At 43.7% G+C, this 17,656-nt stretch overlaps 1 protein-coding gene across 1 annotated transcript; it reads right to left on the bottom strand.

Moving 5' to 3' along the window:
* Positions 1–232: 232 nt before the first annotated feature.
* Spic (Spi-C transcription factor (Spi-1/PU.1 related)) lies at positions 233–14,741 on the bottom strand. The gene is made up of 6 exons (XM_013019965.1): positions 14,696–14,741; positions 11,142–11,218; positions 8,415–8,508; positions 7,669–7,802; positions 4,492–4,600; positions 233–1,528 (listed from the first exon to the last, which is right to left on the bottom strand). The coding sequence occupies exons 2-6, from the start codon at positions 11,142–11,144 to the stop codon at positions 1,101–1,103; spliced, it is 768 nt and encodes a 255-aa protein (XP_012875419.1). The 5' UTR covers positions 11,145–11,218; positions 14,696–14,741; the 3' UTR covers positions 233–1,100.
* Positions 14,742–17,656: the final 2,915 nt, after the last annotated feature.

Genomic DNA, 17,656 nt, shown 5'->3' with positions numbered 1-17,656 from the left:
TAGCCAATTAATAAAGAAATGCTCAGCCATCTGTGACCAGGGAAATAAATGGAGATCAAAACCCTGTACTAGGGCCTGGGAAGGTGGCTCAGTGGTAGAGTAGTTGCCTTGCATGCCTGAGGCCGATTCCTCAGCACCACATAAGCAAAAAGAAAATAGCTGGAAGTGGCACTAAGGCTCAAGTGGTAGAGCGCTAGCCTTGAGCTGAAGAGCTGAGGGACAGCGCCCAGGCCCAGAGTTCAAGCCCCACGACCTGACCCAAAAAAACAGAAAAAAATCAAACCTTGTACTATTAAACTGGCAAGCAGTCAAAAGATAAACAATGCTCTGAAGTTTTTAAAGCTATGAATACATTTTATATGAACCCTGTATATTGGCAAATCTTTCTTTTCTTCCTTTCCTTTTCTTTTTTTCCTCACTTTTTTGCTCAGACTGGTGCTCTACCATTTGAACCAAGCCTCTACTTCCAGCTTTTTTCTAGTTAATTGGAAATAAGAGTCTTCTGGGTATATGCTACAGTGATTCTTTTCACCTGAATATATGGAATGAAATGTTTAAATCAATTTATAAATCAAATAATGTACTTTGACATAATCTGGAAGAAAAGAAAATGCTTGCATGGAAGCAAAAAAAGTAATTTCCTCTATACTCCCAAACAAGGGTTGAACATTCAAAACAATAGAATATTGGCAAAACTTCCCCCATGCTAGTATAGACTATATGCTAACTGATAAAAGATAGCAATAATTAAGATAATTGGACTTTGTTTCCTCTACTACAATTATCCCTCAATATATGAGATTGGTTCCATGAGCCCCTTTGATCCTTAAATCCACAGATGCTCAACTTCCTCGTATAAAATTGGCCTAGGATTTGCATGAACTAGGAACAAATGTAACACCAGTGCAACATAAATGCTATTATTGCACTATTGTATCATTTAGAAAATTTATCTTTTTTTAATACTTTGATGCACAGTTGGCTGAATTCTTGATGCGGAACCTATGACTATGAAGGTGGGAAGTGCTTGCTTCAAGTAAACAATCCTGACGTTTGTAGCATTTTCTGGCGATGGGAGACCAGTAAATGGCAGAGTGTAATTAGCATACTGGGTACTTTAGCTCCTGGTAATTGGCATATGCATAGTTGTAATTGGCATCCCAGCTACTTAAACTGAGATATCTTTGGTCCGGCTGGACGTACTGTGAGCAGAAGATTTCCTTCCCCAAGACAGGAGGAGCAGAAAGCCTCTGGAGGATGGCATCATTGAATTGGTAGGTGAGCTTTCTCCGGATTTTGATGATTTCTCCCGTCCGTGCATAATTCCTCAAGGCTCTGGCCATTTTCTGGTAAGTCATGGTCTTCCTGTTGCCTTTCCTTTTCCCCCAAAGCTCAGCAAGTGTTTCTTTATTTTTGGAGATAAACTGAAAGACGCCTTTATTTTTATCAACCCACTGAATACAAGATGACATCTCGGGATTGCACAAGGATTCGTGAAGGTATTCAAATAGTCTCAGCTTCTTCCTGCCTAAAGCACAGAAAAAGAAATCAAACCCACTGTGCCACACCCAGAGAGCTTCCTTGGCACATTGAAGACTGGATTTCCGACTTAAGAAGGCACTTTTGTTTTATAGAACTTATTTAAGATCAAAGTATCAAGTTTCAACCAGCTCTATGTTTGTGTTGGAAATTGTCAGTGGTTCTGAACTGTCATTTGCTGTGAAAGGGAAGTTTGGAGTCTACTATTTGGGGTTCGTTTGTCATAGGGCTTTCCATCACAGTTAAATCACGACCTCCTAATTCCACAGCATACATGGAACAGAACTGTGCAAAACACAGTACAAAGTTTGGTGGCTTTGAAAAGATGTGTGGGAAACAGTTTGCAAGTCCTTGGAAGAAGCTGTATTCAAATGAGGGAAGGACTGGGCTGGGAAGGTGGCTCAGGGGTAGAGCGCTTGCCTTGCATGCATGAGGCCCTGGGTTCCATTCCTCAGTACCACATAAGCAAAAAGAAAAAAGCCAGAAATGGCACTGTGGCTCAAGTGGTAGAGCGCTAGCCTTGAGCTGAAGAGCTGAGGGACAGCGCCCAGGCCCAGAGTTCAGGCCCCATGACCAGACCCCAAACAAACAAACAAAACAAATGAGGGAAGGACTATGAAGGTACTTTGTAATTTGGAAAATGTGTTGCAAACAGAAGGAACTATTTGGGGAAATAACGATAAAGCTGTCAACACTGGAGCTACAAGATGTCTTGAAAAATAAAAATCCTCGCTACTCAGGAGGCTGAGATCTGAGAATTGTAGATCAATAAATCCAAGAGAGATACCTGCAATTAACCAGAGATAACAAGACTATTTTGTGACTTCTGGATTACGCATAAATACTACGTTTCCTCAGATCCATCAGGAGCTAAAAATCTACATAGCCAAAGTCCTTTTTCCTCTTGAAAAAACAGAAGTTGATTCCCTAGCTGCTTTAAACTATTTCTGGGACATAATGGTCTCTGTTCATCGCCATTCATCCTAAAACCTTAAAGATTTCTACAGATGAATCACTAATGTTATCTTGAGATTATACATTGAGAAATAAAAGGGACTTACCAAAAAATAAAATCATGAATTAAACCCACAGTGCTAACCAACCCTCTTCTGCCTCTCAGAATGAGCCTTTTAACTTTGCTTTCAAGTTTTAAACAAATGTCTTGACATGTGTGGAAAACATTAACAACAATGAAATCCCCTTCTGGGTAACTAATGAAAGCAACTTTTTCCTAAAGTTTCAATTTGTATTTGCTGTAACAGAAGGCTAGGACAGAGCTCCACAGAGAAACATTTGCCTAGCACGTACAAAGCCTTCTGTTCCGATCGCCACCATTGAAATCAATCACCATCAATGAATAGGCAGAATCAGGTAAATGGTCAAAATTAATAAAAAGTGAATACAGCAGTGGTACTCACTAGACACTATGTTGAAATGAACTATACAACTTGTGGTTAGGGATGGGAGGGGAAACCTGGGAGAGACCAAGACAAGGGTGATATTGCCAAAAAAGAAGTATACTCTTATCTGATTGCCAGTGGCTCACACATATCATCCAAGCTATTCAGGAGGCTGAGATCCGAGGATCGCGGCTTTAAGCCAGCCCAGGCAGGAAAGTCCACAAGGCTCTTCTATCCAATTAATGCACCAAAAAAAGATGCTAGTAGTGCTGTGGCTCAAGTGACAGAATGCTAGCCTTGAGCAAAAACACTCAAGGACAGAGCCCATGCCCTGAGTTCAAGCCCCACGATCTCAACAACCAAAAGAAAAAAGCAGGAGTGGCTCAAGTGGTAGAGCGCTAGCCTTTAAGGGAGAAGACAGTCAAGGCCTTCTCGAAGTCCAAGCCGCAGCACTGACTGGCACGCACTCAGACATGTACACACACACACACACACAGAGGCAGACATATACACAAATGGCACAAATAAGTTGGTTTGTTCCATAGCCCTGAGCATGCTAGATAAGCACTTGCCACTGACTGGTATCCCAGCCAATGGCTATTTTAAATTGTGATAGGTATGGGTGGCCAAATTGCTTTACAAAACTTCGTACCAACTTACACTGTCTGACAGTTCATGACAGTTCACCTTAGCCATCAGAGATACTTTCTGGCTTTACCACTTTGCCTATCAGAGAAGGGAAGCCCGCCTCATCTTAATGTTGTAAAAATCTTGATTTCAAATGTATGATATGTTTGTGAAGTACAATTTTATCCCAATGGCTCCACAATTAGAATAGGATTGTTCAACTAATCACAATCTTACAACTAAAGTACCTACTTTTTGAGACAGGGGTCGGTTTCCAACTCATGATCTTCCTGTCTCAGCTGGGATTCTGTCTTTCTCCTAACAATGGGATTACAGGAACATATGGCTTACATTATTTTTTAACTACAGATCTATTTGATTTAAATGATACTTTGAAGTCAGGCACTGGTGACTCACACCTATAATCCTAGCTACTCAGGAGACTGAGTTCTGAGGATCATGGTTCAAAGACAGCCTGGGCAGGAAGCTTCCTAAGACTCTTAACTCCAATGAACCACTCAGAAAACCAAAAGTGATGCTGTGGCTCAATTGGTAAAAAGCTCTCCTTGAGCTGAAGAGCTCAGGGACAGTGCCGAGGCCCCAGAGTTCAAGCCCCACAACTAAAAAATGAATAGAAATGACACTTTGTAGCTTCACAATTTCTCCATGAGTAAAAGAAAATATCACCCAAGACAAATGTCTTGGACCAAATTATCACAATTATAATACTTCTTCCTTTTTGTTTTTGAGACAGGGTATCCGATTCTATTTTCCTGCTAGTTTCCTGAATGCTGACACTAGATCATGGGAACACAATTGCAAATACAACATTCCAAACTCAATATAAAATTCCTTTTATGCTTCTCCTTGCCTAAGAATAAGCTCGGATTATTTTACAGATAGGAGGCGTGATAGATCAGCATACCTTTTCCACCTTTTTGCGGGAAAACAGCAGGTGGTACCAACTGGCTTTCAGTTATATTCTGCAGCGATGGATAAATATTCCCTTCAAAATTTAAGTCAGCAGCACTGTTCTGTGAAAATAAGAGAGCAGGATGTTAAGTGAAGGCCTTTCCTATGGCCCCCAATGGACAGCTAAAGACAAATGCTAAGAACAGTGTGCTAAATATTTATCTCCCAATTTTTTTTTCTATGTGTGGTTCAGTGCTGGGCCTTGAACTCCAGGCATCTCTCAGCTTTTTTGCTCAAGGCTGGAACTCAGCTGGGTGCCGGTGGTTCACACCTATAATCCTAGCTACTCAGGAGGCTGAGATCTGAAGATTCCTGTTCAAAGCCAGCCTGGGCAGGAAAGTCCGTGAGACACTTATGTCCAATTAACCACTAGCAAACTGGAAGTGGCACCATGGCTCAAGTGGTAGAGTGCTGGCCTTGAGCTGAAGAGCTGAGGGACAGCGCCCAGGCCAAGTTCAAGCCCCATGGCCAAAAAAAAAAGTTTGGAACTCTAACACTTGAGCCACAGCTCCACTTCTGACTTTTTTTATACCAGTCCTGGGCTTGAACTCAGAGACTGGGCACTGTCCCTGAAACTTTTTGTTCAAGACTAGCACTCTACCACTGAGTCACAGCTCCATTTCCAGCTTTTTTTTTCTTTTGGTGTTTAATTGTAGATATGAGTCTCATAGACTTTCCTGCCTGGGCTAGCTTCAAATCCTGATCCTTAGATCTATCTCCTCCTCCTGAGTAGTTAGATTACAGGTCTGACCCAACTGCCTCTGGTTTTTGTTTTCTTTTGTTTTTTGCTAATCAGAGATCTCGTGGACTTTTCTGCCCACTGTGGTTCCATGGTTTGGAACCATGATCCTCAGAGCTCGAGAGAGAGCTACCTGCTCCTAGCTCTATCTCCAAATTATAAAAGCTGCTTCCCTCAATTGCAACCAGATTGTACTCAGACTGATATAAGAGAGGACCAAGGGGAAGTGGCGCTGTAGCTCAAGTGGTAGAGCACTTGCCTTGAGCTGAAGAGCTGAGGGACAGCGCCCAGGCCCAGAGTTCAAGCCCCACAACCGACAAAAAAAAAAAAAAAAGAGAGGACCAAGGAACAGAAGGTGAACTTTAGCTTTTTTTTTTTTTTTCCTGTTAGTCATTGGGCTTGAACTCTGGGCCTGGGTGCTGTCCCTGAGCTTTTCAGCTCAAGGCAAGCGCTCTACCACTTGAGTCACAGCACCACTTCTGCTCTTTAGGTGGTTAATTGGAGATAAAGAATCTCTCAGGGGGCTGGGAAGGTGGCTCAGTGGTAGAGCACTTGCCTTGCATGCTTGAGGCCCTGGGTTCGATTCCTCAGCACCACATAAGCAAAAAGAAAAAAGCTGGAAGTGGCACTATGACTCAAGTGGTAGAACGCTAACCTTGAGGTGAAGAGCTGAGGGACAGCGCCCAGGCCCAGAGTTCAGGCCCCACGACTGGACAAAAATAAAATAAAAAAAAAAAAAAGGAATCTCTCAGATGTCTTTGAACTGAGATCCTTAGATCTCAGCCTCCTGAGTAGCTAGGATTATAGGCCTTGAGAGTCACTGGCACCTGGCTTGAACTTTAGCTTTATGGAGTTCCATATCCTCTCTTCTCTCTACATGAGGGGGAGTGGTTCACCCCTCCCCAATGTTTCCATAAGAAAGGAAACTCAAAAGGTGTCAGAAGGTAGACTTTCATCCTTTGCCCTTTGGGTAAGAGGAGATGAGAGAAATTGGCAGTCAAGGGAGGGTAGAGCTGAGAGGTGATAGGAAGAAGCAATCCAAGCTACTAGCTTCACCTAGAAGAAGGATCTGTACATCCCCATTGTTTAAATTCGATGAAAGGGGCTGGACTTGAGCCCTCTCACCATTCCCCATGGAGAAGTTACCCAACCACAACCCCCCAAGACACTGTACAATTAGTTGCCTAGGGAAGCTAGAGGGTGGAGTTGAAGTCAAAGTCAGCTTCTAACACTTTGTAAATAAAAATACTGGGAATCCTATTGTTTACTTGCAACCCCATAACCAAAATCCCCTCTTCAAAGAAATGACTTATGAAAAGAAAGGCCCAAGAGAAGAATCTATAGCAACAGAGAATAAACATTGGATATAGCATGATTGAAGGGAATTGAGGGAAATAGTTATGTTAAAACTTCTGGAAGGGGGGCTGGGAAGGTGGCTCAGTGGTAGAGCGCTTGCCTTGCATGCTCAAGGCCCTGGGTTCGATTCCTCAGCACCACATAAGCAAAAAGAAAAAAGCCAGAAGTGGCCCTGTGGCTCAAGTGGTAGAGCGCTAGCCTTGAGCTGAAGAGTTGAGGGACAGCGCCCAGGCCCAGAGTTCAGGCCCACAACTGGACCCCCCCCCCAAATAAAACACAAAACAAAACTTCTGGAAGGGCTGGGAAGGTGGCTCAGTGGTAGAGCGCTTGCCTTGCATGCATGAGGCCCTGGGTTCCATTCCCCAGCACCACATAAGCAAAAAGAAAAAAGCCAGAAGTGGCGCTATGGCTCAAGTGGTAGAGTGCTAGCCTTGAGCTGAAGAGCTGAGGGACAGTGCCCAGGCCCAGAGTTCAGGCCCCACGACTGGACAAAAAAAAAAAAAAAAACTTCTGGAAAACAGCCAGGCATCAGACCAGGGCTCACTCATGTCATCCTAGCTACTCACAAGGCTGAGATCTGAGGATCATGGTTTGAAACCAATCTGGATAGGAAAGTCCATGAGACTCTTCTCTCCAATAAGCTACTCAGAAAGAAAAAAAAAGCCACAAGTGGTGCTGTGGCTCAAGTGGTAGAGCACTAGGCTTGAGCCAAAGAGGTTCTCACACACAAACACACAAATCCTTCTGGAAAAGGATATAAAATTACACATTATTGGACAGATTTCTGTAGGGGCCATTTTTCTCTGTAAGGGGCTGCTAAAATATAAATACAGTCAGCTAGCTCATGGAAGAGAGCAAGCTAATACAAGATTATAGATAAAGCCAAGGAAGAGTAAAAAGCCAAGTGAGAACCCCGAGAATGCACAAAGCCATCCTTCTTGATATGGACCATCTAATTTGAGTCTCCACCTATAGGCGCTGGCCTGCTCACACAGGAAGCGGTCCCTGAGGGGCGGTCTCTTGGGAGATACTCACGATGACTGTTCTCCAGTCTGTTCTCCAGTCGTAGGCAGACTGTTCTGTAGGTGATACCGTAGGAAATCCGAAGCAGTTGGAGTGTCCTCTGATTTGAGGATAGTAGTTAGACAGAGGCTGGTAATTTCTGTGATCTAATTAAAGAATATAGAAGGGAGCGTCAGCGATCGTGTTGTTGTGTTTGTGTGTGTGCCCCAAGGTTCGCAAAAACTTAACTTTTGTTCAAATGCCTGGTCCTGTGTTTGCACCAGTTTATGTCTCAGGCTGTTTATCCCGTCATACAAATATTATAAATAATCATATACATAGTTTATTCCCTTTTAGCTCCTTGTAACCTGTGGTACCATAATTTCTTTTCTCCACAATAGGCTGGGCACCGGTGGCTCATACCTGGAATCCTAGCTAGACTAGGTGTCAGATTCTAGTCTTCTTTCTTTCTTACTTTTTTTTTTTTTGGTCAGTTGAGGGGCTTGAACTCTGGGCCTGGGCGCTGTCCCTCAGCTTTTCAGCTCAAGGCCAGCGTTCTACCACTTGAGCCACAGAGCCACTCACTTCTGGTTTTCTGGTAGTTAATTGGAGATAGAGTCTCTTATATGTTCCTGCCCCGACTGGTTTTGAACCGAGACCCTCAGATCTCAGATCTCAGCTTCCTGAGTAGCTAGGATTACAGGTGTGAACCACCAGCACCTGGCTTCTAGTCTCCTGGTTGGTGCACCAGGAGAAGATTGTAATTGACCGATCTTTACCAGAGGAGTACTGGGGATCCCCAGTAGAGTGTTGCCTCAATATGTCAAAAGCATCTTCAAATTCTTGACCCAGGTTGTCTTGCTCAAGACAAATCTGTTGGAACATGACAAGAGCACAGAAGTTATAACATGATCAATGACACTTAATTTTCTTGATTGGAACTATGACTTCATCTAAAGGAAGTATTCTCAACTTTGGCACTACTGACAGTTTGGGTTGGCTAAGTATTTCTTTTTTGGGGGAACCATAGTACTGGGCATGCAGTAGTATCAAGCCACATTCCTGATGTCTATCCACTAGATGCCAGTAGTGGTTATCCATAGTTATGATCATCAAAAATGTCTTTGCTGGGTGTGAGTGGCTTACATCTGTAATTCTAGTAACTCAGGAAGCTGAGATCTGAGGATCACAGTTTGAAGCCAGCCCAGGCAGGAAAGTCTAGGAGACTCTTATCTCCAATTAACTACCAAAAATCCAGGAGTGAAACTGTGGCTCAAATGGTAGAGTGCTAGCCTTGAGCAAAACAAGCTCAAAACCAGTGCTCAGGTCCCAAGAATAGCCCAAACACATACAATCAAAATATTTTGGATATCACCATATATAGCTGAGACTGGCAGCTCATGCCTGTAAGCCTAGCTACTCAGGAGACAGATCTGGAGGATAATATTTCACAGCCAGCACAGGCCGAAAAATTCTTGACACTCTATCTCCAAAATAACCAGCAAAAAGCAGGGCTAGGGATATGGTTCAAGTGGTAGTACCTGTGAGCAAGTAAGTCAAGAGAGTATGAAGCCCTGAGTTCAAATCACACTACCAGCGAAAAGAAAAATATAAAACAGAGCACCACATGTGGCCTCAGGACAAGATTGATGATCTGAGGTATGAGCCACTTCTTTCTAGTATAATGTTCCAAGAAAATTATTCATCCTGAATTTCAGTATTTGGAATTGTTACAAAAAAAATCTTTTCAAGGAATCCTAGAGCAAGGGAGGCTGATTTAAAAGTAAGTCAACAGGGCTGGGAAGGTGGCTCAGTGGTAAAGCACTTGCCTTGCATGCCTGAGGCCCTGGGTTCGATTCCTCAGCACCACATAAGCAAAAAGAAAAAAGCCGGAAGTGGTGCTGTGGCTCAAGTGGTAGAGCGCTAGCCTTGAGCTGAAGAGCTGAGGGACAGCGCCCAGGCCCAGAGCTCAGGCCCCACAACCGGACCCAAAAACAAAAATAAATAAATAAAAGTAAGTCAACAAAATAAAGTCAAAAAGAAACAGAGAAGCCACAAATGGGTGGCTCACACCTGTAATTCTAGCTACTTGGGAGGCTAAGATCTAAGGATCATGATTTGAAGCCAGCCTGAGCAGGAATCCATGAGACTGTTAGCTCTTCAAATAACCACCAAAAGCCAGAAGTAGAGCTGTGGCTCAAGTGGTAGAGCACTAGCCTTGAGCACAAAAGGTGAGCACAGGGTCAGGCCAGGACTGGCATGGAAAGAAAAAGCAGTAATCCTAGCTACTCAGGAGGCTGAGATCTGAGGATAACAGTTCAAAGCCAGCCCTGGCAGGAAAGTCCCCATGAGACTCTTATCTCCAATTAACCACCAGAGAATGGGAAGTGGTGCTGTGACTCAAGTGGTAGAGTGCTGGCCTCGAGCTGAAGAACGCAGGGACAGTGCCTAGGCCCACAGTTCAAGACCCACAACCAAAAGCAGAAAAGAAAAAGCAGGTGTTTGGGGTTTTTTTTTTTTTGGTTGTTGACCTTGTTGTCAATGTACTGTATCTAGTTATTTCATCTTATTTTGTGTCATTTTTCTTTTTGCATTGGCTTATCCCTGGCAATCACTGTCATTGATTCTGGTATCCTCCGCCTTGTATATACATTTATCTGATTTGGGGAAAGGAAGGGGAATAACAAAATGCTGAAAGAAGGAAAAAGGATGTCCCATTGCAACAACGAGACCCACAGGACACTATGTCAGAAATGAACTTTACAACTTAGGGGGAGGAGTGGGGAGGGAAAGAATAGCGTGAGAACAGAGGAGTGGGTAACAATGTTTAACAAGAAACGTACTCATTACCTTCCTCATGTACAGCATTTTTACAATAAAATAATTTTTAAAAAAGAAAAAGCAGGTAAAGGAAGGCACTGTCCCTGAGCTTCTTTTGCTCAAGGCTAGCATGCTACCACTTGAGCCACAGAGCCACTTCTGGCTAGTTCTGTGTATGTGGTATTGAGGATTGAACCCAGGACTTCATGCATGCCAGGCAAGCAAACACTCTACCACTAAGCCACATTCCCAGCCCTGCAAAAGGATGTTTTTAATGGAACAGAATTCATGGACCATTACTTGAGAGCAAAACGAAGTCGGGCGCTGATGGCTCACACCTGTAATCCTAAGCTACTCAGGAGGCTGAGATCTGAGGACTGTGGTTTGAAGTCAGCCTGGGCAGAAAAGTCCCCATGAGACTCTTCTCTCCAATTAACCACTAGAAAAACAGAAGTGGAACTGTGGCTCAGAGTAGTAGAGTGCTAGCCTTGAGTGAAAGAGCACCTAGGCCCTGAATTCAAGCCCCATGACCCACAACACAACAACAAAAAGTTAAATTTTCTTACTTGAGATAATGTCACCAAAGCCTAAAATTTAACTCCCTTGCAAAGCCTATCAGATCGCTAATTTGATCCAAATATTGTGCATATTTCAAACGGAAGGAAAGATTTAAAATGTAAACTTACCATGCTTGACTGAGTGAGTGATCTTCGGTGGGGAATGAAGGCAGTGGTATAGCAGAGGCTGCGTCTGCTCACCAGCCCTGGAGGAAAAAAGACAAACTGACAGTTCTGAAAAAGTTCAACACTTACAAAATTATACAACAAAATCATATACACTCTTTAACTTAATTCTGAAAAGCAAATTAGTTCTTGCTTCTGGGGCCGGGCGCCGGTGGCTCACGCCAGTAATCCTAGCTACTCAGTCCGTGAGACTCCAGTAAACCACTAGAAAACCGGAAGTGGTGCTGTGGCTCAAGCAGTAGAGCGCTTGCCTTGAACTGTAGAGCACAGGGACAGCGCCCATGCTCAGAGTTCAAGCTCCACGACCAACAAAATATATATATATATATATATATTTTTTTTTTCTGGGGCCAGGAATGTGGCTTAGTGGTAGAGTGCTTGCCTAGCAAGTCCTGGGTTCAATTCCTCAGTATCACATACACAGAACTAGCCAGAAGTGGTGCTGTGGCTCAAGTGGTAGAGTGCTAGCCGTGAGCAAAGGAAGCTCAGGGACAGTGCCCAGACCCGACCCTGAGTTCAAGCCCCAGGACTGGCAAAAAAAAAAAAAAAAATTCTGATGGTGTTTGTTTTTGCTTTGGGTTTTTTTAAAGGGGTAGTTGGGGGACCACAGAGAGAGAGGGGAGGAAGGGGGAACAAATGCATAGTCCAGGCCCCGGGGTCAAGACCCAGGACTGTCAAAAAGAAAAAAGTGAGACTCTTATCGCCATTAACTCCCAAAAAAGCCAGAAGTGGAGATATGGCTCAAGTGGCACAGCACCAGCCTTCAGTGAAAAATCCAAGCAAGAGCTCAAGACTCTCAGTTCAAGTCCCAGTATGGATATAATAAACAAACAAGGAAAAAAACTAAAATGTTCTGTATAGAGAGCTGGATGCAGCAAGGCTGGGGGAGGGGGGACGTGGGGGAAGGCAAGGGAACAGGAAAGTGACTTACTTTGAATTCATTAAGTGAAAACTTTTTCCTTTCTCACAAAAATGCAAAAATCAATAAAGCAAACATCTTGAAAATAAAACAAAGTTAAAAAAAGAAAAACCAATAGTGAGCTTTCGCTGTTATTTTAAGCAGTACTAGGAACTGAAGCCAAGGCCTCTAAGCACTCATCAGCCTTCCGCCACTTCACTGGGCTATGGTCTTACACCCAACTACAAACTCCTAAAAAAAAGTCTTGTCTTCTGAGAATCTGGCAAAACACACGCTATCCCCCCTCACCACATAACCCCCCCAAAAGAAAACAAATTTACAGCCTGGCACTGGTGGATCATACCCGGCATCCTACTACTCAGAAGGCTCAGAGCTGAGGATCACAATTTGAAGTTTCCGCTGGGGAGACTCTAGGAGACTCTTACCTCAAATTAAATTACCAAAAAGCCAGAAGTGGAGCTGCGGCTCAAGTGGTAGAGTGCTAGTCTTGAGCTAAAAAGCTCAGGCCCAGGCCCTGAGTTCAAGCCCCAGGACATAGACATGGACACACACACACACACACACACACACAGATTTTACATTACATGTAAAACAGCCTATGAAGCCACTCTATGCTCTCCCTTAAATCCTAAGATTCGAACTCTAAGTGCCTAAAATGCATTTAAACTCTATGTTCTATAAAATGACAGAGCAGGGCTGGGAAGGTGGCTCAGTGGTAGGGCGCTTGCCTTGCATGCTCGAGGCCCTGGGTTCGATTCCTCAGCACCACATAAGCAAAAAGAAAAAAGCCGGAAGTGGTGTGGCAAAAGTGGTAGAGTGCTAGCCTTGAGCTGAAGAGCTGAGGGACAGCGCCCAGGCCCAGAGTTCAGGCCCCACGACCGGACCCAAAATAAATAAATAAATAAATAAATAAAATGACAGAGCAGCAAACCCTCAGGACATGGGGAGTGGTGATGGGGTCCAGCACTGCTCACCATTCCCACGAACAGATCCAGCCTCTCTGTCAATACAAGTACTTAGCATCTATCCTGCAAGCACTGAGCATGCTCATTCAGTGCTGAACACTCCAACAAGATGATGGACTACATCATCTCTGCAGAGTCATTTGAAAGCAAAAAGAAAAACAAAGTTTATAAAACACAGTTTTCACTATGATGGTCACTGATGAATCTTGTCGATAGTGAGTTTTTGTTTCTTAAAGCAGCTTCATTGGCTCATGCCTGTAAGCCTAGCTACTCAAGAGGTAGATATGTTAAGGATCACAATGTTACATTAGCCTGGGCAGACAAATCCAAGAGACTCTTACTAACAATCAAAATGCCAGGAGTGAAGGTGGTTCAAGAGGTAAAGCACCAACTTGAGCAAAAAAAGCAAAGGCAATGCCAGGTGTAATAGCTCACGCCTGTAATCCTAGCTACTCAGGAGGCAGGGATTGTGACTTCCAGGCAGGCCAGGCAAGAAAATCCATAAAGTCTCTTATCTTCAATTAAACACCACTAAAAGCCAGAAATAGAGCTGTGGTTCAAGTTATAGAGTACGAACCTTGAGCAGAAGCACTCTGGGACAGAGAACCAAGCTCCCCAGGACCGGCACCAAAAAAAAAAAAAAAAAAAAAGCAAAGCAAGAACACAAAATAAGTAAAAAAAAAAAAAAAAAAAAGCAAAGCAAGAACAGGAGACCCTGTATTCAAGCCCCAGTAACAGCAACAAAAGAAAAGCCCTTATACTCGATTTTTAATTAACTATGCCTTGACTCTTGACAGCTGAACATCATTTAAGTAAATAAACCTACTTAACAGTAGCAATAATAAGAAAAAACCCTGATGTCTCCTTTTGTCTAAAACATTTCCAAGTATCCTAACTCATAAAAATAGCAAACCCAAAGGGAAGGAAAAATAACCAAACTTTGAAATTATTGATTATTTCAGTGGCTTACTATTTCTTGTTAGTGAACAGGCAGGAAAAATGTTAGCTTAAGAAAAAAATAATCGTCGGGCGCTGGTGGCTCACGCCTGTAATCCTAGCTACTCAGGAGGCTGAGATCTGAGGATCACGGTTCAAACCAGCCCAGGCAGGAGAGACCGTGAGACTCCTATCTCCAATAAACCACCCTAAAGTCTCTTATCTTCAATTAAATACCACTAAAAGCCAGAAATAGAGCTGTAGCTCAAGTGGTAGAGCGCTCACCTTGAGCTGAAGAGCTGAGGGACAGCGCCCAGGCCCAGAGTTCAAGCCCCACGACCAACAACAACAAAGTGATAAGAAAGAAATAATCATTCAGGGGCTGGGAAGGTGGCTCAGTGGTAGAGGGCTTGGCTTGCATGCATGAGGCCCTGGGTTCGATTCCTCAGCACCACATAAGCAGAAAAAGCTGCAAGTAGTGCTCACGTGGGTCAAGTGGTAGAGCGCTAGCCTTGAGCTGAAGAGCTGAGGGACAGCGCCCAGGCCCAGAGTTCAGGCCCCATGAGCAACAAAACAAAACGATATAATCATTCAGCTCAAGGGAAAAAGGTGAATGCACCATTGTAACAAAGGATTTGGGGGGAAAAAAAAACACGAAACATCAAGTGAACACTTACCAGGAAGCCACTCCGAAGGTGTTGCATTAATATCAGAATAGTGAAAACACAACTATCAAGACAAGCTGGCAATGTTGCATTAAGTAGCTGTTTTTAAGGAAGTACTAGGAAGGGGATTTTTCTTAAAAGATACAGTGCCTTTGCAATTTCCAGTTCAGATCATGCCCAGTAGACACCAAGGGCTATTATTTTGAAGAGGTACAGAATGGTTTTGCATCCTCTGGGCCAAAGGCATTAGAACCAAATTCACGAGCCAGCTCCCACCCCCACCCCATACCCATTACCCATTACCCCATGCAGCTTCTCTAACCTGCGCAGCCCCACCAGACGTCTCCGACCTATGTACACTCTGGTCCACTTGTCATTTTTCTCACCCTAGTGTTTTAAGTTCATCCTCTTCTCTCCCTGTTCTGGACTCTGGTTTTTCACTTTCTGGATGGTTAATGAGGAGCTTGTGCGCTGGCCTTCTCAAATCAGTCTCCACTTTCAAGCCACCCTTCCCAGCTGGCCATTCGCCGTTCTTCTGATTTGAGAGATTTTAAAGGCCTAGAGCCCTAGACTTGATGCTCTTCCACAGCAGCCTCAATCTCACTTTCCCCCATCCCAGAGAGAGAAATGGAACTGGCTCCAGGGTATTCTCTCCACACCAGGATTCACTAGAAGCTGTTAAGCAGTTAAAAACAGCCACCACCACCTTTTGCTTTAGAGCTGCTTCTATTTGCTTAGCAGGTTCAGCTCTCTTACTAAGCCTGAAAGTTTGTTTGGGTGTTTCTGATGAAAATTACTAGATGCTCCCTTCAGCTATACTCAGTCCTCGGAATCCTTCCCTCTCCACTCACCTTTTGGAATTACCTGGTTATCCAACTGGTTGGCCAGCTCCGTCGACCTGAGGCCTCCTCTAAAAGACTCGTACCTCGACCTTACCCAATCAGCAACCAGCCATTTAATACCTTTACTTTTGGCCAGAGGGGAAAATACCACCTCAGACTTTTTGTTAAACTTGTGGGTGGGGAAAATAAAAAGGGTGTGCGATTTTTTTTTTTTTTGGACTTGTCTTGGATTTTGTGTTTTGCATTTGTTGGAACTGGGGCACACCTTTGATACGGGACCATTGTCGGTCCAATTACTTTTCATAGCCAATTTGTTATGCAAATAAAAGCAACGTCCCTCTACAGAAATGTAGATATGACGTAACAAGTAGAAACCCCTCAGGGCTGAGCAGTTGGAACGGGTTGTTTTTTTCTCTGCTTGCTTTTATTGTCCTTGTTGGTAGTGGTGTCAGTCCTGGGGCTTGAACTCAGGGCCTGGGTGTTGTCCCTGAATTTTTTTTTCAAGGCTAGCACTCTACCACTTGAGCCATAGCATCACTTCTGACTTTTTGGGTGCTTCCTTGGAGATGAGAGTCTCTCAAAGTTTTCTGCCAGAGCTGACTTTGAACTGAGATCCTTATATCTCAGCCTCCTGAGTAGCTAGGATTGCAGGCATAAGCCATTGGCACTTGACTTGTTTTTTTTAAATATGTATCAGTCCCAGTGTCTACACTTTTTGAGACATCTTGTTTTATTTACTTTATTAATTTAATAAATGTATTTTCCTGATCTCTTGGCTCTATAAGACACTATCATATGATTAAAAGCTATAGCCAGGAACAAGTTCTGATACAAAGTGATTTGTTTAAAAATAAATAAACATAAAGAAATTAAAAGCCAGCCTTGGTGGCTCATACCTGTAATCCTAGCTATTCAGGAGGCTGAGATCTGAGGATCACGGTTCAAAGCCAGCCCAGGAAGGCCCTGAGGCTCTTACCTCCAATAAAACACTCAGAAAACCAGAAGTGGCACTGTGGCTCACCTTGAGCTGAAGAGCTGAGGAATAGCACCCAGGCCTAGAGTTCAAGTCCCACGACCGACCAAAATAAATAAATAAATATAAGTAAACTGGGCATTGGTGGCTCACGCCTGTAATCCTAGCTACTCAGGAGGCTGAGATCTGAGGAACCTGGTTCAAAGCCAGCCTGGGCAGGAAACTCTGTGAGACTCTTCAATAAACAACTCAGAAATCCAGAAGTGGTGCTGTGGCTCAAGTGGTAGAGGACTTGCCTTGAGCTGAAGAGCTGAGGGACAGCGCCCAGGCCCAGAGTTCAAGCCCCACGACCAACACACACACACACACACACACACACACACACACACATTACATGAAATAAATGAAATAAAAATAAATAAATAATAATAATAAGCACATCAGCCAGGTGTGGTGGCTCATGCCTATAATCCCAGCTACTTGGGAGCCTTCAAACCTCAATCCTCAGCTCGAGAATTCTAGGTAGTACACAGTAGCTATTATAGGTATGAGTGTATATACATATGTGGGAGGGGGGAGTGATATGTTAGAGTAATTTTTAGCCTGAGTTTATGACAGAAAAATGTTTAAATCAATAAATGAATCAAACCAAGGATTCACACACACACAAACACACACACACACACCACACACACACAAAACTAGCAGCACACACACAGAAATAAACATGCTCAAAAAACAATAAATGTTGAAAAACAGTAAGAACCAGGAAGCTGATGGGGTCTTGCCATTCAACAGGGCCAATTTCCCTCTGGAGAAACACATGCGCGCTGAAATCCAAGGAAAAGAGAGTAAACTGGGCACTGGTGGCTCACACCTATAATTCTACCTCCTCAGGAGGCCAGATCTGAGAATGAGGGTTTCAAAGCCACCCTGACCAGGAAAGTCTGTGACATTTTTATCTCCAATTAACCACCCAAAAAGCCAGAAGTGGAACTGTGGCTCAAGTGGTAGGGTCCTAGCCTTAAAAAAAAAAAAAAATTCAAGGACAGGCCTAGCCCCTAAATTCAAGCCCTAAGACTGGCACAGAGAGAGAGAGAGAGAGAGAGAGAGAGAGAGAGAGGGAGGGAGGGAGGGAGGGAGGGAGAGAGGGAGGGA

Source organism: Dipodomys ordii, unplaced genomic scaffold (genome assembly GCF_000151885.1).
Source record: "Dipodomys ordii isolate 6190 unplaced genomic scaffold, Dord_2.0 Scaffold3, whole genome shotgun sequence".
NCBI lineage: Eukaryota > Metazoa > Chordata > Mammalia > Rodentia > Heteromyidae > Dipodomys > Dipodomys ordii.
Note: the sequence above shows the minus strand (reverse complement) of the source record. Positions and strands in the feature narration are given on the sequence as shown.